The 26,994-nt window shown below is 45.8% G+C and overlaps 1 protein-coding gene across 1 annotated transcript in view; it reads right to left on the reverse strand.

Annotated features, from left to right (window-relative positions):
* Nucleotides 1–20,640: 20,640 nt before the first annotated feature.
* DDX52 (DExD-box helicase 52) overlaps nt 20,641–26,994 on the reverse strand; it is a gene marked incomplete in the record, with an annotated part of 916,355 nt that continues 910,001 nt past the window's right edge. Inside the window, 1 exon segment of the mRNA XM_044054582.1 lies at nt 20,641–21,297. Within this exon segment, the coding sequence (XP_043910517.1) occupies nt 21,228–21,297 (70 nt within the window).

A 26,994-nucleotide genomic window follows, 5' to 3' on the forward strand; every position in this document is an offset into this window, starting at 1 on the left:
ACATGGTGTGAGAAAAGGGGCTGCTCAGTAGGGAAATGAGCAGAGATAGCAGAGGCATGAATTTTTAAAGAGGAAAAAGAGAGACCACTGTGTAGCAGGTCAGCTAAGTAATCCAGAATGGGAGGTCTGTGCCGTACTGGCTCTCTTAGCCTGAATCCAGGTGCAGAGCCTTTTCCATTTGTCAGCATAAGACATTCTAGTGCTAGGGTGTCTGGCCTCACATATAACATCTAGAACCTGTTTATTGAGGTTGGCAGATTGATCAGGGGTTAGGGAATAAGCCAAGCTACCAAACTGAGGGTCTGCAATTGGGGATGCATGAAATCTCCTTCCCTCTGGGTCAGGAGGGTTGGAATCTGAGTGAGATGCCATGGTTGCAGTGGGGACAGATTGCACAGCAGTGGGTAACAGTGCTGGTGAGGCCAGTCTGGAGCAATAAGAATTGTCCTTGGTTTTTCATTCTTTACTTTGAGCAGTACCCTGGGGAATGAGAGGTAGGGGAGGAAAGGCATAGACCGACAGATTGACCCAGGGGAAGGACACGGCATCCACTTTCCCGGCCAAGCAGTGATGCTCCCTGGTGCAGAACTTGCTGAGCTGATGGTTGGTCTGGGAGGCAAAGAGGTCGACCTTCGGGGTGCCCCATATCTGAGTTATTAGGGTGAAGGTTCTTTTGTCAAGCTGCCACTTATGTGGGTCTAGAATATTTCTGCTTAAGTGGTCTGCCAGAGAACTTGGAGAACCTGGTAGGAATTGTGCTAACAGGTGCAGTTGCATGGCAGAGGCTGTGTGCCAAAGGGTCAAGGCCAGCCTGCATAGAGGGTAGGAGGGAGTCCCTCCGTGCTTGTTGATATACCACATTGCAGTGGTGTCTGTTTTGATCATGAGAGCGCCTGGTGGGAGAAGGGGCTTGAAAGCTGTCAAGGTGTGCTGGACAGCTATCATCTGTTTTTGGTTGATGTGCAGATGGATTTGCTGTGGGCTTCATTGGCCCTGTATGCACCTGTCATCCAGGTGTGCACCCCAAGCATAGTCTGATGCATCTGTGGTAGGGTCTGGGCGGCGGGGGGGGGGGGTGAGAAAGGTATTCCCTTGTTGTGGGAGCATGCTGCTGCTCCCCCCAAAGAAAATCTTTTCTGAGGCAAGGTATCATAGGTATAAGAGTCTCCAGGTTTTGAGTGTGTTGACACCAAAGGCTTTTTAGGTACCATTGAAGTTTCCTCATATGCAGTCTGGCATATTGAATGAGTAGAATGCAAGATGCCATGAACCCCAGAGCTTGCAGGATTTTCCTTGCAGATAACTCGGGTATAGTGGCTTGTTGAGAGAAGTAGGCTGTCAGGAAAGTTTGCTTTTCTGGTGTAAGGAATGCCATCTGGGATGCTGTGTCCAGGCTTGCTCCCAGAAATATAATCCTTAGGGTGGGTACATGTTTGGATTTTTTTTCATTGACTGTGTACCCCAGGGTAGTTAGTAGGGACTTTACAAAGGCCAAGTGCTTGAGCAGCTTTTCCTGGCTGTCTGCCTGAATTAGGCAGTCATGTAAGTATGGGTAAATGTGGATATTTCTTTGTCTGCAAAAGGCAATGTCCGGAGCCAAACATTTTATGAAAACTCTGGGAGCAGTAGATAAGCCAAAGGGAAGTGCAGAGAACTGAATGTGCAGAGGCGCCTCTTGTAGGTCAAGAGTGACTAGCCAAGCATCCTTGGAGACCATGGGTAGCAGCTGCTGGAGGGTGAGCAATTTAAATTTCGGTATCACCAGGAAGGAGTTTAGAATGGACAGATCGAGGATGGGGCACCAGATGCCCTCTTTTCTGGGTACCAGAAAAAGTCTGGAGTAGAAAGCTTGGCCTTTCTGTTCTGCATGAATGTGCTCTATTACCCTCAGAGAGCAGGGAAAGGACTTGCTTTTGCACCTCTGCCCAATGGTTTGCAGGTATATCTGGGAACCTTTTGGAATTGGAAGGGTGTGGAAAGAAAATTTGTATCCCTGGGACACTATGTTTCATAGGTTTCATAGGTTTATACTAGGCTATCTGCCCGAGGGCATTTACAAGCCTAGCCCATAGTTTTGTGGCTTACGCCACCCCTTTAGTATGGGGAACTATACCCATTATTTTGCTGTGCCTCTGTCAAGCAGTGACACTGAGGTAATCCCTGGGGTATATCTGCGATCTCCCATCCATTGGTCAAGATTTCTCTTGAACAAGGCCAGCGAGGTGCTCTGCCTCACATATACCGGGATTTTGTTCCACAGCATAGGAAGTCTTTGGGTGATGAATCTATCCCTCCAGCACGTCCTATTAATAGCCGTGTCGAGGTTTAAGTCTCCCGCCCTTGTGGCTCTGACGGATCTAGATTTATTGAGGTGAAGCATATTCATCAAATCTGGGTTTGACATGGCCTTGTATGTCAGGCACAGGTCACCTCTGAGCAAGCGGTAAGCGACTGAATAGAGCTGAAGTTCTTTCAGTCGGGCAGCATAGGACAGATTTTTGAGACCCTTTATCTTTTCGGTGAGGAACTTTTGTGGTCTCTCCAGCTGCTGCAAGTGTCGGGTCAGATACATTCCGAATGGGGCATTGTACTCAATCATTGGTCTTATGAGTGATGAGTATAGGGAAACTATGACCTCCCTTGATCTAGATGTGAATCCCTTCATGATAAGGTGGGCAATGTAGAAGGTCTTCCTAACTACTTCAGCTACATGGGTGTCGAATGACAGGCTACTGTCAACCTGAGTTCCCCAGGACCCTAATAACTTCTTCTGTGCTCAGTGGATTGCCACCTATATGGTAGCTAGGGGTAACCTTGTTTTTCCCGAAGGGTATGACTATGCATTTTTTGGCATTTAACTTTAGGCCATGGCTCTGGCACCAGTTATCCGTTTCTGTGAGACCCTTCTGAAGGATATCCGTGTCAGATGTGTTTTCGACTACGGCGCCCAGTTTGCAGTCATCTGCAAACTTTGTCAGCCATAACCCTCCTGTGTTTGCTTGTACTTCGGAAAAGTAGATGCCAAACAAGAGTGGGCCCAGGTCTGAGCCCTGTGGGACACCACTTGTGACAGGCTTAGAGTCTGATATGGCGCCAGCAACTCTGACCCTGTGGGTTCTGTCACTCAGCCAGTTTGCAACCCATCTTGTGATGTATGGGTTAACATTTAAGCTGATGAGTTTTTCAATGATACCCGAGTGGGGTATTGTATCGAAAGCTTTCGCCAGATCGAGGTAGGCTGTATGGACTGCCTTTCCCTCATCAATGGCTTTGGTGACTGTTTCGAAAAAGTCAACCAAGTTTAAAAGGCATGATCTGCCTTTGACAAAGCCAAACTGGGTTGGATCCAAAGTCTGCAAATTCACTATGTCTTTATTTATGAGATCCATTATGATCCTCTCCATGGCTTTGCAGATAAGGCTTGTCAAGCTAATGGGCCGGTAATTTCCAGGGTCGGTGGAGGCACCATCTTTATGAAATGGGACCACTGTCGCAGTGCGCCACTCCCTGGGTACGTATCCAGAGGTGAGACTATGATTAAACAGCTGTCCTAGCTGTGGGTTTAATTCCTCGTTGAGTTCGTGGAGCACACAGCCGGGGACACCATCAGGTCCCATGGATGCTGTGTTTTTTGCTTTGGGGAGAGCAGTTCTCACTTGGGCGTTAGAGATGTTTGGGGGGCTGCAGTCGTTTGGTATAGATATCTCTCCTTTTGGGGGGGAGGGGGGGGGAGAAGTTTGCACTTAACCTGTCAGCCAGTATTGTTGGCAATGTCTGTAGGATCAGTAATCTTCACATCATTTTGAACTAGTTCTGAGCATATCTGGGAGTTTCCTCCCAGGTTTCTAACATAGCTAAAGAAGGCCTTATGATTGTCTTTTGAGTCTTTAGCTATTTTTCTTTCAAAGTTTGCTTTGGATGATTTTATGAGAGCTCTTAGTTTTTTACTTGTAGAGATCAAAGGTGTCTTACCTTTTAAGGATTTTGCTCTATCTTGTAGTAGCTTCCTCCTTTTGTTGTAGAGTTTGTTTATGGCTGGGGTCCACCAGACTGGACGCTTGCCTTTGGTACAAAGAGTCTTTGTTTTGCTTGGGATTGCCTTATCCATGCAGTCCTGTAGGTGCTGGTAGAAGGCATTTGTAAGTGATTCAGCGGCTTGGGCACTGTTTTCCGCCGGCTCGGGGGCCTTAAAGGAGACCACACTAGTCTTTAGAAGTGTGAAGTCGGCTTTCGAGAAGTTCTTTACTGTGGTCTTTTTTATTTCAGGTGGGGGTGGGATGAGGACCTCCAGCGAGATTAGTTTGTGATCTGATCTCACCAGTGAGGGGTATACTTCCGTTGTTGAACATTGTGCTCCCATGTTTGTGATAATCAGATCAAGTATGTTTTCTCCTCTTGTGGGGATGGTGACCAGTTGTTCCATGGCATTTGAGTTTATGAATTCCAGGAAATTTTGGGCTAAGGTGTTTGGGCTTGAGTAGTGTTCCCAAGTCTATATTAGGGTAATTGAAGTCACCTAGTATGATGGTGTTTGGAGATACATTTATCCCCTCCAGTGTTTTCAGGAAAGCCATGTGAGGTTCCTGAGTTTGTGAGGGTGGCCTGTAACATGCTACAATTTGCAGAGCAGTCTTGCCTATGGTTAATTGCACCTGGATGGTCTCCGATGCATCGTGCGTTGCCACCAATCTTGAGGTGTGGGTGTCCTTGATGAATATGGATACCCCCCCTTTCTTAGTATTGTCCGGATTTTGGGGCCGGAACGCATGATATGAGGTAAAACCTGATAGTGCTGGGGTGCTCTCAGGAGCTTTGAACCAGGTTTCTGTCACAGCACAGACATCGATGTTCTCCATACTGAGAAGGGCCTCGAGTGCGTGCATTTTGAGATTGAGACTTCTGGCATTGAGAAGCATTACCCTTAGTTTTTTTCCATTTTTGTGTTCTAGGGTGGTAGGTTTAGAATTTGAGCCTTGCCTAAAAAAGGCACTATGGGGGTGGCAAGAGCCTTTGCCAATATCCGGAATCCCAGGGGTGACAGGTGCAAGCAGTCCCTTGCGAAGCAGCGTGGCTATGTTGAGAACCCAATGGTTGTTGGTAATGGCAACCCAGACGCTTGCATGAATGGAGAGTTTTCCTCTTAGGGGTAAGTGAAGGTGGCCAGAGAGAGGGGGTGGGGAAGGAGTCATTGTGAATTCTTACCATAAGGGGGGTGGTTTAGAACTCCCTGTTTTTTAAGTGACATCCGCAGGTTCCACAGTTGAAGCATCTCACGGCATACAAGGCATCCAAATGGGTCTCAGTAGAGGCCTGCGAATCTGAAGTAGCGGGTATCAGGGGCTGCAAAAGCACCTCACTGAGTACTGGCGAACTGGGTGGCCTGTCTGTCTTTATCCTTGTGTTTTTTTCAGAATGTCGGTAGTCGAATGGCTTACCGAAGACATAGGATAATTGAACCGAGCACCAAAACATTTAGAAGCGCAAATATACCGATGTATAGTTCGTGGTTTAAATAAGACACAAACCTGACAGCGAGGTACTTCTTGTTCAGGGCCTAGGCAAGGAATACAATACGAATGAAAATCTTTATAAGGTATTTGCTTTCCACAAGAAATGCAATTATTTACTTTTACTGACATCAGATTAGAGCGAAAAAAAGTTTCCCTAACGGGGTACTTAGCTTTTAGTTGAAGACTTCGGTTCTGAAACTCGAAAACAAACATTTCAGGAGTCTGCCGACCGGAACTTGCTAACTGCTTCTGCTTCAGGTACCGCATGGCAAGAAAGACCGATGTAATGACGTCAGCTGCATGTTTTATACCCCTGGCGACCTGACGTCATGGAAGAAGAGACAGCAACTGACGTAGGACCCAAGACTTTGTTAATCAGGCCGACTGACGGCTACTGCAAGCAACTAACCCAAATGTAATGACTGCAACAGTGAAACACGAAGAAAGTACAGTTTTGTACCTACCATAAATGTAGATGTCCGATAGGAATGCATCTGCAGTCCTTACAAATGGGTTGTCCTGTCGTCAGGCAGCCCTTCGGTCGGCCGGATTCCAAAGTCTGGGTCTGGCCTCGGCTGGTGTCGCACTTCACCTGACGTCATAGCTGCAGTTCTTCGGGTATAAAGGCATCAGCCGACGCCATTTTCCTCAGTGTTTCTTGCCCCAGATGCCAGGTGCCCTCTTGGAAGGCTAAATTTGGATAAATGCCAATGTTTCCAAATAGTAGAGAGCAAACACAAAAAATAAGCATGTATGTACATATATACAAACAAATACACCATAATAGATCCCCCCCCAGCAAGCTATAAGATGGATAAATACCCTAGGAGTACCACAGAGGGGAAGGCGGGTGGGTAATCCTGACTGCAGATGCATTCCTATCGGACATCTACATTTATGGTAGGTACAAAACTGTACTATGTCCTTCAAGGATGCATCTGCAGTCCTTACAAATGGGTAGAATACCATAGCCAAACTAGGGGAGGAGGAAAGAAGAGATTATGGTGTAGTTAGGATCCCCTGTAAAACAGCAGTGGCAAAACCTGCTCGGGATCTAGAGTATAAAGGTAAGTTATAATGCTTGGCAAATGTATGCACGGAGGTCCAAGTAGCAGCCTCTATAATGTCCTTGGTAGCCACTCCTCGTAAGAAAGCTGTGGTAGTGGCTGTAGCCCTTGTAGAGTGAGGCCTGATGTTCTCTGGAGTTTTCTTTCCATGGTAGGAATAACAAAATCTAATGCAATTTCCTATCCACTTGGAGATTGTCTGTTTTGAAATTGCTTTTCCTTCCCTTCCTGTTGCATATGCTACCAGTAGCTGGTCAGTTTTCTATTGCCCTTGGTCCTGTCCAGGTAGTAGCGTAACTGTCTATGTACATCCAAGGTATGCAACAGTCTTTCTCCCTGTTCTGTGGGTTGGGGAAGAATGTAGGTAGGTGGATAGCCTGATTTAAAGATACTCTGGATACCACCTTAGGCATAAAAGTAGGATTTGTTCTCATGGACACTCTATCTTGATGGAAGATCAGGAAGGGTTGCACTGCCATTAATGCCTGTAGCTCAGATACCCTTCTTGCTGAAGTGATTGCCAGTAGGAAAGCAGTCTTCCATGATAAGTATTGTAATTCTGCTGTTGCTGCTGGTTCGAAAGGAGGAAGTGTCAATTTTTCTAGCACAAAGTTCAAGTCCCATGCTGGCAATGGTGGTTTCCTAGGAGGTTTTACATTTTAATTCCTCTCAGAAACTGCCTGAGCAGAGGATGCGAGAAGACAGGAGGATCCAAGCTGTATTCTGCTGAAATTGCTGATGCATGTATCTTAATGGAAGAATAGGACAGGCCTGTGTGGAAGAGCTCTGCCAAGTATTCCAGGATATTGGCTATGTTTACCAGTGACACATCTTCTCCCTTTGCAGTACTCCAAATGAGATATCTTTTCCATTTTGCTGCATAATTTTTCCTTGTTGAGGGCCTGTGAGCCTCAAGGATAATGTCTTTAACCCTTTGTGATAAATTTGGGCTAACTGATCTTATGTAATGTTCCAGGCAGTCAGCTGTAGAGTTTTCAGGCTTGGATGCAGGATGTTGAAGTTGTTCTGTGTTAACAGCAATGGAACCAGGGGTAGAGTCCATATTTGTTCCTGAGACATGCTCCTTAGTAATGGGTACCAATGTTGCCTTCGCCAGTCTGGAGCTATCAGAATGATCCTTGGACGGTCCTCTTTGATCTTCAATAGCACCTTGTGCATCAAAGGAAGTGGTGGGAATGCATATGCTATCAGGTTCTTCCAACTGAAAGATAGGGAGTCCACCTTCCAAGCATGTGGGTGGTACGTCCTTGTGCAGAATTTCTTTAGCTGGTGATTGCGTGGGGATGCAAATAAGTCTATTTCTGGGAGTCCCCATTTTCTTGTAATGGCTCTGAAGATGTCCGGATGCAGCATCCATTCGTGGGCATCCGTGGTAGTCCTGCTTAATATGTCTGCTAGAATGTTTTCTTTTCCAGGTACAAAAATTGCTTGTAACTGAATGTTGTAGCTCAGAGCCACATTCCATAGGTCCAGTGCCATCCGGCATAGAGGGTATGAATGTGTGCCTCCCTATGTACCACATAACTGTGGTGTTGTCTGTCCTTATCATCAATTGACCTTCTCGGAGAAATGGTCTGAATGTCTGGATTGCCAATTTTACTGCCAGCATTTCCTTTAGATTTATGTGTAAGTGCAGCTGGTCTCGAGTCCATAAGCCTTGTATGCACTTGTCCAGCATGTGGGCCCCTCAACCGAGGTCTGAGGCATCCGTCGTGATGGTTTGGCTTGGTTGAATGCTGTAGAAGGGCAATCCTGTGTTTGATTGACAGGCCTGAGCCCACCATAGGAACTCTTGCTTCAGGCATGGGATTATTGGAATTTTGGTTTCTAGGCTGTGCTTGTGTTGAGACCATAAATTCTTTAGGTACCACTGTAGCTTCCTCATATGCAGTCTGGCATGAGGGACCAGTATTATGCAGGATGCCATGAAGCCCAGGGCTTGCAGTACTTTTCTTGCTGTTAGATGGTTCTGCTTTGTTAATGCCAAGAAGTAGAGAGGTAGTTGCTCTTGCTTTTCTGCAGTTAGGAATGCCATTTGCTTTGATGTGTCCAGCTCTGCACCTAGAAAGGTTATTCTTTGGGATGGTATCAGCCTTGACTTTTTTATATTGACTGTATATCCCAGGGCTTGCAGCAGGTAAATGACTCTTTGTAAGTCTTCTGTTAGCTTGTTTTTGTTGTCCGCTTGTATCAGGCAGTCGTCCAGGTAGGGGTAAATTTGGATTCCCTGAAGCCTGCAATGAGCAATTACTGATGCCAGGCATTTCGTGAACACTCTGGGCGCAGTAGATAAGCCAAAGGGCAATGCTGAGAATTGATAATGCTCTGATCCTGCAAGAAATCTGAGGTATCTTCTGCAATTTGGTCGTATGGGGACGTGCAGGTATGCCTCCTTGAGATCTAGAGATACCAGCCAAGACTCCTTGCCCAGCATGGGAAGAAGCTGCTGTAGAGTCAGCATTTTGAATTTTGGAACAATGAGGAATGTGTTTAAAGCAGACAGGTCGAGAATAGGTCTCCATTTGCTCTCTTTTCTTGGTACCAGGAAGAGTCTGGAGTAAAATCCCTTTCCTTGCTCCATAGATGGTACCGTTTCCACAGCTCTCATATTTAATAATTGAGATATTTGTTTTAGGGCTTCTGCCTTTTGATTTGGCGGTAGGTTTGGCATTCCTCTCTTCCCTGGTAGAGTATGGAAGTGGAACCTGTAGCCTTGGTCTATTGTCTGTAAAATCCACTTGTCTCTTGTGATGTAAGGACCGTTTATTGAGAATAAGGCTAGCTTTCCGCCTAAGGGTGCTTTTAGTTGTTCCCTGGTAGGCGGTGCCAGAGCCAAGTCACTGTGATTGTCCTGTTGCAGTGATGGTGGTTGTATCTGTGCCTCGCTGGTTGTTACCCTGCCACTGGCGTCCCCTGTAGGCACCCCTGGATTGGTTTCTGCCTCTTGATCGCCTGTTCCTGCCTCTCTGTGCTTTAGAGGAGTCTGGAAAGGACCAAGTTTTGGAGGGCCAATTCCTGCTAAACCTTGGAGGTTGGACCTGTAAGAAATCTTTCACTGTTTGTACAGATTTTGCCTTCTCCTCCATCTTCTTCAGTACCTGTTGTGCAGGAGAACCAAATAAATTGGCCTTGTCCATGGGAGCATCTAACAGTTTTGATTTGACATGGTCCGGTAAGGCCTGCTCTTTCAACCATGCATGCCTTCTGATAACTGTGCCAGTCATGGCTGATCTAAAGGAAGCCTCCAGTGCATCATAGCCGCATTTTAAAGAATGGTTACTAACTTGCTGAATGTTATGTACCATTTCCTGAACATACTTCTTATCAAAAGGTTCATCAGAGGACAGTTTTTTAGTTAACTGGTCAAGCATAAATTCTTGATATTGAATCATATGAAATTGACAGTTCAAGGCCCTAGCTGACAGAGTCGCAGATAAACTTTTTTACCCCATCTCTCTAAGGACCTGGAATCCCTTTCAGAGGGGAGGGGATTTTTAGCAGAGGTAGTTGCTACAGCCTTAGGCCCCTGGGAGATAGTCTCGGGATCTGCAAAAGGAGCCTTGTATAAATGGTGATGTGTGTCCGGGACCCTGTAGTACCTATCGGGCTTAGCAGGGGCCGGAGGTAATGAATCAGGAGCAGTACAAGCATCATTAAATGCATCATCTACAACAGAAAGAACTGGAGGTATAGCTAAAGGCCTATGTTGTGGTAAATGCAAAAAGGTTCTAAGCCTTTTCTGAGTCTGAAAAATCTTGGCCCTGCCACTGAAAATGTTCCCTCATAGCATGCAAGGTTTCCCCAAAGGAAAATTCCTCAGGTGGAGAGGCAGAAGGGATGGACTCTTCAGCATCAGAGTCTTCGTAAGGGGAATAAAGAGCCTCTGGAGGGTCTGTATTATCTGAATCATCAGAGGAATCATCTGTGGACACTGGCTCAGGGGCTCTGCTCTAGGCCTCTTCTCTGGAGGTGGATGAGAGGCCCTGTCTGGATGAGGTTGGGATCCCCGGATTAAAGAAATAAGATCCTCTGCCAAGGAAAGCATTTGGGAACTGGAGCTGGGCCTGTGAGAGGGGGTCTTAACAGGCACAGTTTTTGTAGCTTTAGCTGCTTTAGCCCTGGCAAAGGCCTTAATGGACATGGCTGCAGGAGGCCTAGCAGCTCCACGTGCAGGAGTTGAGATATCCAAGGGAATAGTGTCAGATAATTCCTGAGAAACCGCAACCGAAGGTTGGATTTCAGAAGCCGATTCCATGAAGAGGCCTCGGTAGAAGGCATGTTTTCGGCTGAAGGAAGAACCGCTTGCTCGGTTTCAGCCGAAACCGAGACACTCGCGGTTGGCTTAACTGCGGTTTCGGCTGAAACCGCGGACTGCGAGTGTCGGTCCTTTTCCTTGCGTTTTTTGGATATTTGTGAAGTCGGAGGATCCGACGGCATAATATAAGCAAAATCAGAGCCAAAAAACTGCTCAGCAAATTCCGACCGACGTCTAAGCGTCCGTCGGTTAAAAGAAACACAGGCTAGACAAGCTGCGACGTCGTGGTCTGGGCCTAAACAAGGTAAGCAGTAAGAGTGGAAATCTTTATGAGGTATTTGTTTCCCACAAGTTAAACAATTATTCACTTTTTCTGACATCGGCTGAGGCAAGAGAGAGTCCCCAACGGGGTACTTAGCTTTTTAGAAGTCTTCGAAGTAGTATTCGGTAGTAGTAATCTCTGGTTCTGACCGACCGGCACTTGCGAACAGCTTCTGCTTCGGGCGCCACGCGGCAAGAAAGACTAAGGAAAATGGCGTTGGCTGATGCCTTTATACCCGAAGAACTGCAGCTATGACGTCGGGTGAAGTGCGACACCAGCCGAGGCCAGACCCAGACTTTGGAATCCGGCCGACCGAAGGGCTGCCTGACAACAGGACAACCCATTTGTAAGGACTGCAGATGCATCCTTGAAGGACATCATCTCCCTGTTTTTGAAGTGGAGGACGTCCACTGTTTAGATCTCTGCATTCCCTGTGGCTGCTGTCTGTGGGGGGGGGGGGGGTCTGCTTCCACAAAGTCTGGACTGAACTTGCCTGGTGTGAGCAGGAAAGGAGCAGTGCTTGGAGGGGCAATGCCTGTGGAACCTGGGTGGCTGGACCTGTAAGAAATCCTTAACTGTCTGCATAGATTTTGCTTTTTCTTCCACCTTTTTTAAGACCTCTTCTGCCTTAGTGCCAAATAAGTTGTCTTTGTGCAAGGGGGCATCCAACAATTTAGATTTAACATGGTCTGGCAACGGCTGTTCCTTAAGCCATGCATGCCTTCTAAGGAAAGAACTGGTGACTGCTACCCTGCAAGAAGCTTCTAGGTTGTCAAAACCACAGTGCAAAGTGTGTTTAGTTACTTGACTTGCAGAATTGATGCGAAAGAAATCAGTTTGTGTTGAGAATCGGTAGTGTGAAGGAATTCCTCGGAAGCCAGTACCTGCTCAGCAGCTTAGGACCCATTCAAGGGAGAGACAATCGCAGGATCCTTAGTCGAAGAAGAGGTTTGCGGCATACTGGACTCCGAAAGGGTCTCGGCAGCGGCCTGTGAATCCACAGAAGCAGGCATCAGGGGCTGCAAAAGTGCTTCACTGCGGACCGGAGAAGTGACGACTAGCTTAACAGAAGTGTCGTCTTTTTGGAAGATCTGCTGTTGGATGACTTACCAAAGCCATATAAGAATTCGAGGACTGTAAGTGAAAATATCTAGCTACAATAAGAGCCCGACAACGTACAGTTCTGGTGTTGAACAAAGCACAGAAGCGACAGCAGGGGACGTGGTGGTCTGGGCCTAAGCAAGTGGTGCAATAAGAATGAAAGTCTCGGCGTGGTATTTGCTTTCCACAGGCTACACAATTGTTAACTTTTTCTGACATCGGTTAGTGCAAAAAAAAAAAAGGATCCCCAATGGGGTACTAAGCTTTAGAAGACTTCAGCTTCAATTTGGAAGACTAAACTCGGGTAGTGGCCGACCTGCACTCGTGCGAACTGCTTCTGCTTCGGGCTCCGCGGCAAGAAAGACTGGTGTAACGGCGTCAGCTGCCTTACTTTATACGGACGACCTGACATCAGTCCTCAAGCAACAGCAATCGACGCAGAAATACTAAGCCTCTGGTATTCGGGCCGGCAGAGGGCTACCCTGGCAGGGATAACCCACATGTGAGGACAGCAACAGTGAAACACGAAGAACATCTGTTGAAGGAGCGGGAGCCTCAACTGGACAAGATCATAATATCTTTTTTGCTCCTCTGAAATTTGAGAGGAATCCCACAAAGAATTCCCGCATTTTACTGTTTCCCCAAAGGAAACCTCTTCTATGAGGGAATCCCTCCATTAGACTCTTCCTCTGGAAAACCATATTCCAGAGGGGAAGGTATTTCGGTAGAGTCAGGTAAAGTCTCTTCATCTGAAGAAGACTCCTCAGAATCAGACTCATGAACCTGAAATACCCCAGCCTGCACAGAAGATCACTGAGACCTCGACGGCAGCACAGGAGACGAGGAAAAGGCAGGCACAGAAATAGGAGAAGCTGAAGGCCTCAAGGCCATCAGAGCCTTAATGAGACCCTGTGAGAAAGCATCCCAATCTGACAGAAGTGTGGAAGGAATGGTGGAATGCCTTGTCTTCTGCTGCTTAACATGTTTCTCTTGTTGAGGAGGACGGGTGGATATAGCCCTTACATTTGACACTTCCTTAAACTGAGGGGCAGGAATGGTTCTTGAGTCTTCCAAAATAACAAGCCTTGGTTCCCCCAAGTTGTCCAAAACGGACATCTGCATAGCCTTGTAAGTGCTAGGATCCCCACTTCTGATGGCATCCACTGCGGTACCCAATGAAGAAGCGGATCCTGCTTCCGAATGCACTGCTGGGTTTTTACCAACCTCAAGGGGTACGTCGGAGGGAGAAGGCGCAGGTAAAAGGGTTTCAGGCCTAGCTTTGTTGACCTTCCTCTTCACAGATGTCTGAGAAGAACTGCTGGATCGCTCCATGTCCCTAGCCAGGCGTTTGAGTCCCTGATTTTCTAAATAGAGATTTAAAGCAGACAGATGACTATGCAACATCTTATGTACAAAGGCCTTACACAAAGAAGAAGAGCGATGGTTGTGAGTAGGCCCTAAACAGAACACGCAAAACTCATGATTATCCTTATGTGGTATTTGCCTTCCAGACCTACACTTGCCCTTCCTGGATGACATTAACAACAATAAGAGGCAGTAGCAACAAATTAAATCCCCAACAAGGTACTTATCTGAAGCTGAAAGGCGAAACCAGCAACATCCAACGACAGACCAAAAGTACAAGCCAACCTTTCTGAATGGTTGTGAAAAAGCTGTGAAGACTAAGTGCAGATGCCCCTTTTATAGCCGTCGTTATCCGTGCCTTCGTGTGACGTCCCATGTACAGGCAGTGGCTTCAAGCTTTTGTATGCAGGCCAGACGTCAGGTCGTTGGGCGGAATACAACCCATATGTAAAGAATACTGCAACATTGAATAGAAGGACATCAGCCATGGCAGGGCTAGCTACCCAGTGGTGTAATCTTGGGTCTAGATAATTGTCACTGCTGAAGTGACCCCCCCCCCCCGATCTCATGTGCAAAAATGGAAAAAGGGAGTTGTGGGTGGATGGATAGATTTTGCATTGAGGTGATACGTCTTCCCCTATGTGTCTCAACACAACAGTCTTGTTCCACAAATATTGTCTACTACCCATATAAACTTTTTTTTTGCCTGGTTTCCAGATTTATGCAAGCAGGCATTCTTTCAGACCAAATGTTGCAAAACAAAGAATCACCTGGCAGAGCTGTCTTGCATTCAAGGCAGGACCTGGTGTAAAAATCCTATATGCTCTATTACTATCTCATAGTGGAATGGGTGACTATTCCCTAAGCAATTTGGACACCACTGCCACATTCTCTTCCCTAGTATTCCTAACAAATGTTAAGCTCTTTTGCTGAGCAGAGTTTTCCAAACCTAATAATCTTTGCTCTAGCATTTCCATTTTAACCGGTCCTCCACTACATGAGCGACTCCCCATTTTACTAATTTTGCACCTCAAGGACGGCAATTGATTGTGATGAGCCTGCTCTACTTCTCTAATCTTGTGGTCAGTCCTTTTCACAGGCTCATAAAGTTGAGTGTCTATGGTGTTCACTTTATCCATTATCAGACTGACAGAAGCACTGTCTATAGGTTTTCCCCATCAGAATTACGCCATGTCCCGGCCTTAATGTTTTCCTTTTCAATTTTTGTCTCAGCTTGTGTGCCATTACTGGTGCTGGCCATTTCTGTCTAAACTCTTTGTAATTTTTACTTTAACTTAAGTTGCAGCTGACATTTGTGTCTGTAGCTTTAATGCTTAACCTGCTAAAGACCCTCTGTGGTGTTACCACTCTTGGTAGCTACTTGTGATAAATAATTTTTCTAACTGGCAACTGACACCCAGAGTTCATGTTAACGTATCCAGCATTACTGGTACCTCTCCTGTCTAGGCTGACTTTTACTGAATTGACATTCATCTGCTCAGTTACTTGCAGATGAATGCTTAACTGTGCATTCAAGTGCAAGAAATTCACATACAGAAACTGTCTGTAAAAACACTTTTTCCAACTCTGAGCAACCTTGGAGGCATTATATTACAGCAGAGCTGTCACTTCAAGAAATGTAAGGGGGGTTTGCCTACCTGCAACACATACTTTTTACACTAGCTGCTGAATGTGAATATTCCCTGGCCTATGCAACTGTGGCAAAATGTAAGTGGTTCAGCACATCATGTTTAAGCAGATAAAGTAGATCTACCCATCTTTTGAAGAATTCAGTAGACAGCAGCTCTGAGGCTAAGTACCAAGTATCAGTGGCAAAGAAATGAATCAGCCTGGCACTTGCTAAAAATTATAGCAAGCACTTATAAACCCTAGCACTAGACCCTCCTGTATTGTACAGAAGGACAAGGTTCTCTATTTGACCTTACCAGCCATCCAGTAAAACAGTTCACTGTACCTATCCAGGCATGTCCAAAGGGCAGTTTCAGGTGTACACTCCAGTCCAACTGGTGAATCTGGGCATTTTGAGGCAATGTTACAACTGCCTCATATACACAGACAACCCCCTCCTCCTGCCACCAAACACTAATACATGAGAGAGATGTAGTTATACAGCCAAACTAGAGGCTAAGCTCTCTCAACCCAAGACTGGATCAGACAGTCAAGAGGAGAAGGGAAATACTTGCATCACACCACCAGTCTTAGATAGACCCATTAAACCAGCACTGGCAAAAAAACACACAAATACATGGAAACATACTCGGAGGCTCTAAATAAAAATCTGCAAAACCAACAGACACCTCCAAAGCAAACATCCAAGCAACCTCCACTCCCAACACAAACCATGAAAAACATACTTTACAAAACCAGTGTACCATGCAATCATAGCCTTTAAGGCAAAATAACATACCCAACATACTAGTAATAGGTGACTCTATAGTCAGGCACACTGATGTCCCACTCACTAGGCTGAATAAGGAGAGGGTTACTGTTAGCTGCCTGTCGGGTGCCAGGATCCGCCACATAACACAACCACTCAGGTCACTCCAGAACAAGTACAGATATGACTCTGTCATTGTCCATGTTGGTGTGAATGACCTGAGCCGTACCTCCCTGGACTACATAAAGAGACATGGAAGAGCTCTCTGATCACGTAGCCCAGGCCGGTATGACCCTGACTAGCATCCTGCCCTCACCAAGAATGATGCCACTGTATAAAGAAAAAATTCTCAATTTCAACAATTGGCTAAGTTTCTGGTGTCATTCAAAGGGGATCCAGTATCTGTCCGCCTGGGATGACATGTTCGACAAGCCACGCTGCTTCGCTGGAGACGGCTTGCACTGGTCACCCTTAGGCTTTCGAATACTTGCCAAAGCTCTTGCCACCCCCACAGTACCTTTTTTAGGCAAGGCTCAAAAGACAAACCCAGCGCCGTAAATAGCACAAGTAACAAAAAACTGAGGGTAATGCTACTCAATGCCAGAAGTCTAAACCTCAAAATGCAAGCATTCGAGGCACTCCTCAGTATGGAGAAAATCGATATATGTGCAGTACTAGAAACCTGGTTTAAGGGTCCAGAGTGCACCCCAGCACTACCGACTGCAACTCATACCATACATTTCGGCCACAGAACCCATCCGAAATACAAAAGGCGGAGGCGTATCCATATTCATCCAGGATACCCACACCTCCAGGTTAGTAGCACAGCATGATGCTTCAGAGATCATCCACATGCAACTAACAATGGGAAAAACTGCAATTCAAATTGTAGCTTGCTACAGATCACCCACCATGTCCCAGGACCCCCATTCCGCTTTTCTGGAAACACTGGGAAACAAAGGTCCTACCAAACACCCTAATATTGGGTGATTTCAATTACCCAAACATTAACTGGGAGAACTACTCAAGTACTAACTCCCTTGCCCAACTTTTCCTAGAATTTATAAACTCAAACACCCTGGTTCAACTGGTCAACACTCCCACCAGAGGTGACAACATATTGGACCTGGTCATCACCAACATGGGGCAACCAGTGTTTCACACCAGAGGTTAACCCCTCGCTGGTTAGATCTGACCATAAACAAATCACTTTGGATATCCATATTCCACCCCCACACCCGGACAAGAAAGCCACCATGAAAAACTTTTCAAAAGCAAACTTCACGTTACTTAAGACCGAGGTGGAAAGTTTCAAAGCCCCCATGCTGAAGGACAACACTGTCCAAGCTGCAAAATCCTTTACTAATGCATTCTACGGGCAGCTACAAGAATGCATGGATCGTGCCATCCCAAGCAAAACTAAGACTCACTCCTCCAAGAAAAGGAAAACAGTCTGGTGGACTTCTGCCATAAACAACCTATACAATAGAAGGAGGAAACTAGTACAGAAAAGAGTAAAATACCAAGAAGGGAAGACATCCCTGATCAGTATCAGCAAGAAACTACGATCCCTCATAAAATCATCCAAGGCGAGCTTTGAAAGAAAAATTGCCAAGGACTCCAAAGATAACCCTAAGGCATTCTTTAGCTATGTCAAGAATCTAAGTGGCAATGCTCAGATCTGCTAGTTTGTGCAGAATGGCACAAAATGCACTGAACTGACTAATATCGCCAACATCCTGACAGACAGGTTCAGCGTAAACCTCACCCCCGTCTCACCCCCAAAAGGGCTCATAACCATACCAGAAGAATGTAGAGTCCCTGAAATCACAGACATTCAGGTTAAAACAGCCCTCTCCAAAGCCAAAAACACAGCATCAATGGGACTGGACGGTGTCCCAGGCTGCGTCCTACACAAGCTCAAAACCAGACTAACCCCTCACCTAAACACACTGTTCAAACTCAGCCTCTCCACAGGCTACATACCCATAGAGTGGCACACAGCAACGGTTACTCCGCTCCACAAAGGTGGAGCCACAACAGACCCTGGGAACTAATGCCCTATAAGCCTGACTAGCTTGGTCTGCATGGCTATGGAGAGCATCATCATGGAACTCATTAACAGAGACATTGGGAAGCTCCAAACACTGGACCCTACCCAGTTTGGCTTTGATAAGGGCAGAACATGCCTTCTAAACCTCGTGGACTTCTTTGAGATGGTTACCAAGGCTATAGATGAGGGAAAGGTGGTACACACAGCCTACCTAGACCTCGCTAAGGCCTTCAACACCATTCCCCATTCTGGTATTATAGACAAGCTCACCAGCCTGAACATAAACCCCTACGTCACAAGATGGGTTGCCAACTGGCTCACGGACAGAACCCACATGGTGAGAGTTGCGGGAGCTAGGTCCGTCTCTAAACCGGTTACAAGTGGTGTTCCCCGGGGCTCAGTCCTAGGACCTCTCCTGTTCAGCATATACTTCTCAGAGGTACAGGCAAGCACAGGACGACTATGGTTGACCAAGTTCGCAGACGACTGCAAACTAGGGGCTATAACTGACTCTCCGGCTGACACAGACATCCTCCAAAAGGGTCTCACTGAGACGGATACCTGGTGTCAAAATCAAGGCCTCAAGCTAAATGCCAAAAAGTGCATAGTCATCCCCTTTGGAAAAAAAAAAGTACCCACAAACTACCACATAGGTGGTAGTCCCCTAAATACGGAAGACGGGACCCAAGTAGATAGTAATCTCACCTTTGATAATCACATTGCCAAAGTGGTTAGAAAATCTTTCTATGTGGCCCACCTAATCACAAAAGGGTTCACATCCAGATCAAAACAGGTCATTGTGCCCCTCTACTCATCAGACCCATCATAGAGTACAACGCCCCATTTGGGATGCATCTTACAAGACACCTGCAACAGCTGGAAAGACCACAGAAGTACCTCACCAAGAGGATCAATGGCCTCAAACAGATGCCATATGCAGCTCGACTGAAGAAACTCCAGTTGTACTTGGTTGCATACCGCCTACTAAGAGGTGATCTCTGCCTGACATACATGTCCAACCCAGAACTGATGGACATCCTCCACCTAAAGAAAACCTTATCCCCTCGATCCACACACTCTAGGGATCTAAACCTCACCACAACAATAAATAGGATGTGCTGGAGGGATAGATTCCTGTCCCAGAGACTTCCCATGCTTTGTAACAAGATTCCACTCTACATTAGGCAGAGCTCCTCGCTAACACTCTTCAAAAGAAACCTTGACGAGTGGATGGGAAACAAAGTTTACCTTGGGGATCACTTCAGTGGCTCTGCTGGACAGAGGCACAAGAAACTAATCTAAGGGGGCGGCAAAAGCCAACACATTCTGGCTAGGCTTATAAATGCCTTCGGGCAGATAGCCTAGTATCCCACCTATGAACCTATAATATGGTGTAGACTGACTGTCTCTCTTATCCAGGATGCAGCCATGTGTACTTTCGTTGAGGTGTCAGCTTGTACAAAAATGGCCATACATCTCCTGGAGTAGGGCTGACTTGACAGGGACTCAAATTTCTATACATCAAGAATGCTACTAAAACCATGATCCATACAAAAAACAATACAGCACTTCCCCCAAACCAAAGGCAAAGTGGATGGATACCTTTCTATTAAGTGACCGGGTAAACTGGATGAAGGATTATTATACATTTTATAAAAACTTTTAGATGCTGGGTGCTGGCTGTGATGTGACAACCACTGCTTTCAAGACCTCAAGAACCTTTTTGCATATACCGTCAAACCATACAATAGTCACTGCATTGTAAACTATCCGAAAGGCATCCTTTTCATTATATTTGGTATCAACAGTAATACAATATGCACTACAATTCTTACTAATATCATGAGGACTAGTATTTCAAAGGTGTTAATTTTAACTGACTACTTATGAAAAATGACCAGGTCACATTTCCTGTTTAAAACCTAAAAACCCTGCAACTTGGCCTTAGTGTAACTGGTTCCTTAATATAAATAGCTTGTTAGCTACTAAGCTAAAAATATCAGAAATAGAATGTTTGGTGGAAGTACATGATGATGTCTATGCCACAGAACAAGAGAGTGCTTTAGTGGAGGGTTAAATCATGGATGTGATGGGGCATGCAGGATTCCATGTAATAAATGGGCTGAGCATATACACACCAGCTAAGGAATCATACGACATTAAGGAAAATCAGTGCAATTCAGTCTTCATCTGTATGAACTCTTCCTTACACCCACAGGCTTTGGCAGGCCAATGGTCAGAAACAAAATATGAATCAAGAGCAACAAAGGGCAGTAAATGTGTGGAATGTTTAACGGATATTACCTCAAAGTGGTCTGTTTTAGTAAAACCTTAGGATACTACGAAAATTTCACAGAGAACAGAATACACAAACAAAGGTTTAAATGACAAGAGAAATCCCTCCAAAGTCACAGAAGGCTATAACAGCTCTTTCTGCAAAAGCTTTTTTTGTTTTTGGTTGGGGAGATGTAAAACTGAAACTGAAGAAAAGTACATAGACAACAGTGTATAACACCACAGAAAGAGAAAAAGGATCAGAAATCAAAACTATATTATAAAACATTTGTTTTATATTGTATACAAGTCTTTACATTATTCCAAATACGCATTTAAAAATAAAGGGAATTTTCCATTAAACAAGTAGAATCACCAAGAGTTTTTGTCAATACCTGGTGTTTGGACCCCACAAGACAACTTTACTGGGGAAAAAGGTGCTTTGTGCACAGTTCACATAACACAATAATGAATGCCTAGTATTTACGGAGAACAGCATTTCAAAAATAAGAAATGGGCCTCAATTAGTAAGCAAGTGAAATGCATTGAAGACTGCTGCAGTATTTCTTGAGTACCACTGAAACAACTGTCAAATTCAAGACTATGCAACCTGCTGCAAACAGTTTTAAAACTTTTGAAAATCATTAAATGCTTTCCTTCCTCCATGACACGGCATGATTAGGCACTGTACTCTGGTAACTGGCAGATAATACTATCTTAATACCCTCCCTAGGCAACTCTGTACACTTTTGCAGGTAGGAGCAAGGATGGTGCATCGCTTGGCAGTCACAGTGAATAAAGGAGTCGAGTCAATCTGCTGACATGGAAGCCAAAGAGCACTGCTGCAGCTTCTACAGACTGTCATTCATCATCCGTGGTTCCAATATTTTCCAGTTTTGTTTTATTCTCTCTCTCTCTTTTCTGGCCAGCTCTAAAGAAAAATAAAGGAAGATCAAATTTAAATGCAGTGAAAAATGAAAGATGTGTATTATCGTTAATTTCAGTAGTTCTCAAAACTTTTTTTGCGCTAAGCATACTCAACCTATTTATTGTTGCTCATTTCTCATGCATGTCAACACAGGCATCTATGCTCTTCTACTGAAACTGCCTTAAGCACGAGTCTGTGGTAAAGCAATAGAAAAACATTTTTGGACCAATCAGACAAAACAGTGTTACGGAGAAGACAGAATGAAAGTTGGCTGAAAAATAACCAGTGTAGCAAAAACAGAGAGAGAGAGAAAATTAAGGCTTTGAAGTGCCTCAAGACGCATGCAAATTACTTACTTATCCCTATTTGCTTACAAGTTGGACTCATTCAGCCTGAAGCTTTTTTTTTTTTGGCAGAAATATCCATGGAAGAAAAGCTCCATGTGCATTGCAAACACAACAGAATAATTCATAAAGATGTAATAAACAATGTTTTATGGAAAAATTTACAAAGTTAGAGTATGAGAGACAGACACACACGCTACAATTATGCTATAAAAGAGCTATATGCTTCTAAGAGAAAGATCAGGAATTATGTTTGGCTGCTAAAATACACGGAATCAGAACAGTGAGGCTTCAACAGATATCAAGACTGCAACTTAACTGCTATGCGAAATCTAGTCCATTATGTAATGAAATCAACACTTTATTTATACCAATCAGACATGCCTCATACATACGTAAAAATATAAAGTACAGTTGTGTACACTTACCATAAATGTAGATGTTCAAGTGTATTCACTGTTGCAGTCATCACATTTGGGTTATCCCTGCCAGGGCAGCCCTCGGCTGACCCGAATACCAGAGAATTAGCATTTCTGGGTCGGTTGCTGTCGCTTGAACACTGACGTCAGGTCGTCAGGAGTACAAAGTAAGGCAGCAGACACCATTACATCAGTTTTTCTTGCCTTAACCTGTCAGGAGTCCCCAAAGTAGGAGGCCAGGTTCTGGTGGAAGAACCCCACCAGTGGAAAATAAATACCAATATGTCCCTTGTAAGGAAAGGAGAACAACAGGGAAGAATTGTAATAAAAAGAAGAAAGAGAAGAAGGGGGGGTGGAGGGAGGGAAACCAGGACTGCAACTGTGAATACATTCGAACATCTATATTTATGGTAAGTGTACACAACAGTACTATGTTCTTCGTGTTTCACTGTTGCAGTCATCACATTTGGGTAGATTCCCAAAACTGAGAAAAAAGGGTGGAGGCAATCAAGGAAACTAAGGGCTGGCTAGAAACCTGCAGAGGTGGAGGCTGCTCTGGAGTGTGTCCTGACCCCCTTGGGGGTAGGCTTTCCATGTTGTTTGCAGTAGAAACTGATGCACTGTGCTATCCATTTGGAAATGGTTTGCTTGGAGATGGCTTTGCCTTTTGCCCCTGTAGCAAAGCTAACCAGCAATTGATCAGATTTTATGAAGGATTTAGTCCTGTCCAGATAGAATCTGAGCTGTCTGTGCACATCTAGAGAGTGAAGAATCCTTTCCTCCTTGTTCTGGGGATTAGGAAGGAAGGTGGGCAAATGAATGGATTGGTTGAGAGCCACACTGAAGGATGGCTTAGTTCTGAGGGGTACCCTGTCTGCATGGAAGATGATGAAGGGTTCCACAGCCACAAGTGCTTGCAGCTCAGACTCTTCTGCCCGAAGTGATGGCCAAAAGAAATGCGGTCTTCCAGGAGAGAAATTTTAGCTCTGCAGAAGCAGCTGGTTCGAAAGGGGGCAGGGTGAGCTTTTCCAAGACAAAGTTAAGGGACCAAGCTGGTGTTGATGCCCCTCTCAGGAACTGTTCGATCAAAGGGTGGGAGAAGAGGGGCTGCTCAGTGAGAAAATGAGCAGAAATAGCAGAGGCGTGAATTTTATCGAGGAGAAAGAGAGCCCACTGTGTAGTAGGTCAGCTAAGTAATGCAGGATGAGAGGGATGGAGGGATGTGCTGTATTGGCCCCTTAGCCTGGATCCAGGTGCAGAACCTTTTCCATTTATCCACATAAGACTTTCTGGTGCTAGGACATCTGGCTTCACTGATTACATCCAGTACCTGTTTACGGAGGATAGTAGATTGGTTCGGGGTTACGGAATAAGCCAAGCTGCCAAAATGAGTGTCTGCAATTGGGGATGCATGAATTCCCCTTCCCTCTGTGTCAGGAGGTTTGGAATCTGAGGAAGATAACAAGGAGGCAGCGGGGACAGGCTGCGCAACAAAGGGGTACCAATGTTGTTGGGGCCAGTATGGAGCTATGAGAATGGTCCTTGGTTTTTCCTCGCTTATTTTGAGCAGTACTCTGGAGATGAGAGGTAGGGGAGGAAAGGCACAGACCGATAGATTGACCCAGGGGAAGGACAAGGCATCCACTTCCCAAGCCATGCAGTGATGCTCCCTGGTGCAGAATTTGCTGAGCTGATGGTTGGTGTGGAAGGCAAAGAAGTCGACCTTATGGGGTTCCCCATTTCTGAGTTATTAGGGTGAAGGTACCTCTGTTGAGTTGCCATTCGTACGGGTCCAGAAGACTTCTGCTAAATTGGTCTGCCAGAGAGTTGAGGGAGCCTGACAGGTATTGTGCTAACAGGTGTAGTTGCATGGAAGAGACTGTGAGCCAGAGAGTCATGGCCAGCCTGCATAAAGGGTAGGGAGTATCTCCCTGCTTGATGATGTACCACATCACAGTGGTGTTGTCCGTTTTGATCAGGAGAACCCCTGGAGAGAGAAGGGGTTTGAAAGCTATCAATGCGTGCTGCACAGCCATCATCTCTTTTTGATTGATGTGCAGAGGTATTTGTTGTGGGCTGCATTGTCAATGTATGCACCTGCCGTTCAGGTGTGCACCCCAAGCATAGTCTGATGCATCTGGGGTGAGGGTCTGGGCGTCAGTGAGTGGGGAGAAGGGCAGTCCCTGGTTATGGGAGCATGCTGATGCCCACCAAAGAAAATCCTTTCTGAGGCAAGGAATTATAGGTAGAAGAGTTTCCAGGTCTTGAGAGTGTTGACACCAAAGGCTCTTTAGGTACCACTGAAGTTTCCTCATATGCAGTCTGGCATATGGAATGAGTAGTATGCAAGATGTCATGAACCCCAGAGCTTACAGGATCTTCCTTGCAGACAAGTTGAGAGAAGTAGGCTGTCAGGAAAATTTGTTTCTCTGGTGTAAGGTATGCCATCTGGGATGCTGTGTCCAGACTTGCTCCCAGGATGATTATCTTTTGGGTGGGAACCTGTTTGGATTTCTTTTCGTTGACTGTGTACCCCAGGGAGGTTAGTAGGGTCTTTACAAAGGCCAGGAGCTTGAGCAGCTTTTCCTGGCTGTCTGCCTGAATAAGGCAATCATCTAAGTATGGGTAAATTTGAATATTTGTCTGCAAAAGGCAATGGCCGGAGCCAGACATTTTGTGAAAACTCTGGGAGCAGTAGATAAGCCAAAGGAAAGCACAGAGAACTGAAAGTGTTGAGATCCTGCCCTGAAGCGGAGATATTTCCTGTATGACTCCGATAGGAATGTGGAGGTAGGCCTCTTTTAGATCTAGGGTGGCCAGCCAAGCATCTTTGGACAGCATGGGTAGCAGCTGCTGGAGGGTGAACATTTTGAATTTTGGGATCACCAGGAAGGTTTTTAGAATGGATAGATCGAGGATGGGGTGCCAGGTACCTTCTTTTCTGGGCACCACAAAAAGTCTGGAGTAGAAGCCTTGGCCAATCTGTTCTGCAGGAACGTGCTCTACTGCCCTCATAGAGAGCAGGGAAAGGATTTGCTTTTGAGCCTCTGTCCGCTGATTTGGTGGCACATCTGGGAATCCTTTTGGGGTTGGAAGGGTGTGGAAGGAGAATTTGTATCCCTGGGACACAATGTTCAGAAAGTACTGTTTTGTGCACTTATAAATGCAGAAGTTCGAGTGTATTCACTGTTGCAGTCATCGCACTTGGGTTATTTGCCTGCAGGTAGCCCTCAGTCAGCCCGAATACCAGAGACTTTGTATTTCTGCATCGGATGCTGTCTAGGACTGATGTCAGGTCGTCAGGGGGTATGAAAACAGGCAGCAGACACCATTACATCAGTTTTTCTTGCCCCAAATGTCAGGAGCCCCCCAAATAGGGAGCTAGGTTATGGTGGGGAAAAACACCACCAGTAAAAAGTAAATACCAATACCCTAGAAGGGGTTAGTAACAGTCATAGATAGGAGAGAGAAAATAAGGGGCCTGGAGGGAGGGAAACCAGGACTGCAACAGTGAATACACTTGAACATCTACATTTATGATAAGTGTACACAACTGTACTGTGTTCTTTGTGCTTCGCTGTTGCAGTCATCACACTTGGGTGGATTCCCAAAGCTGAAGAAGGGTGGAGGCAGTCAAGAAGAGTTAGGGCTGGCTGGTATGCCTTGCAAGACTGCTGTAGCAAATCCTGCCCTGGATTTGGAAAAGATAGGCAGGCGGTAAAGCTCGGTGAAGGTGTGTACAGAACTCCAGGTAGCAGCCTCCAGATGTCCCTGGTAGGGACTCCCCCTGAGAAATGCTGTAGAGGTAGATGTTGCCCTAGTGGAATGTGTTCTGACCCCCTGAGGGGTTGGTTTCCCATTGTGCTTGTAGCAGAAATGGATGCAGTGTGCTATCCATTTGGAAATAGTTTGTTTTGAAATGGCCTTGCCCTCTGCCCCTGTTGCAAAGCTGACTAGTAGCTGGTCAGATTTTCTGAAGGTCTTAGTCCTATCAAGGTAGAATCTGAGCGGTATGTGCATGTCTAAGGAGTGCAGGATCATTTCCCCTTTACTTTGAGGATTAGGGAAGAAGGTTGGCAAATGGATTGATTGATTGAGAGCCACACTGGACACCACTTTAGGCATAAAGGAAGGGTTAATCCTGAGAGAATCCCTGTCAGCATGGAAAATAATGAAGGGTTCCACAGCCATCAGTGCTTGTAGCTCAGACACTCCTCTAGCTGAAGTGATGGCTAGAAGTAAGGCTGTTTTCCAAGAGAGGAATTTTAACTCTGCTGATGAAGCAGGTTCAAAGGGAGGGGGTGAGCTTTTCCACTTACAAAGTTAAGGTCCCAAGCAGGGGTGGGTGCTCTCCTTGGTGGCCTTAAGTTTTGTCCCTCTCAGGAACTGTTTGATGAGGGTGCGAGAAGAGAGGTGGCTCAGTGTTGCAATGAGCAGAAATGGCTGAGGCATGTATCTTAATGGAGGACAGGTCTTTGTGGAGTAGATCTGCTAAGTAATCCAAGCTAAGAGGCAGACAGGGCAGTGTTGTGCCCTCTCCCTCAGATGGACAATCCATGAGCAGAACCTTTTCCACTTATCAGCATAGGATTTTCTTGTACTGGGTCTTCTGGCTTCAAGAATGACGTCCAGCACCTGTTTGCTTAAGGTCGCTGGGGGAGAATTCAAGGAATAAGCCAGGCTGCAAGATTTACGGTTTGCAGTTGTGGATGCAGAATCTGTCCCTCCTGCTGAGAGAGGAGAGTTGGATTCTTGTATAGGTGCCAGGGTGGCACCAATGTCAGGATGCGCAGGAGTGGGTACCAGTGCTGGTGTGGCCAGTCCGGGGCAATCAGAATTGTCCTTGGTCTGTCCTGTTTTATCTTGAGTAACACTTTTGAAAGGAGGGCAGAGGGAGAAAGGCATAGATTGAGAGATTTATCCACTTTCCAGGCCCT

The sequence above is a fragment of the Protopterus annectens genome, chromosome 13.part0, assembly GCF_019279795.1.
Source record: "Protopterus annectens isolate FY-2018-M chromosome 13.part0, PAN1.0, whole genome shotgun sequence".
Lineage (NCBI taxonomy): Eukaryota > Metazoa > Chordata > Ceratodontiformes > Protopteridae > Protopterus > Protopterus annectens.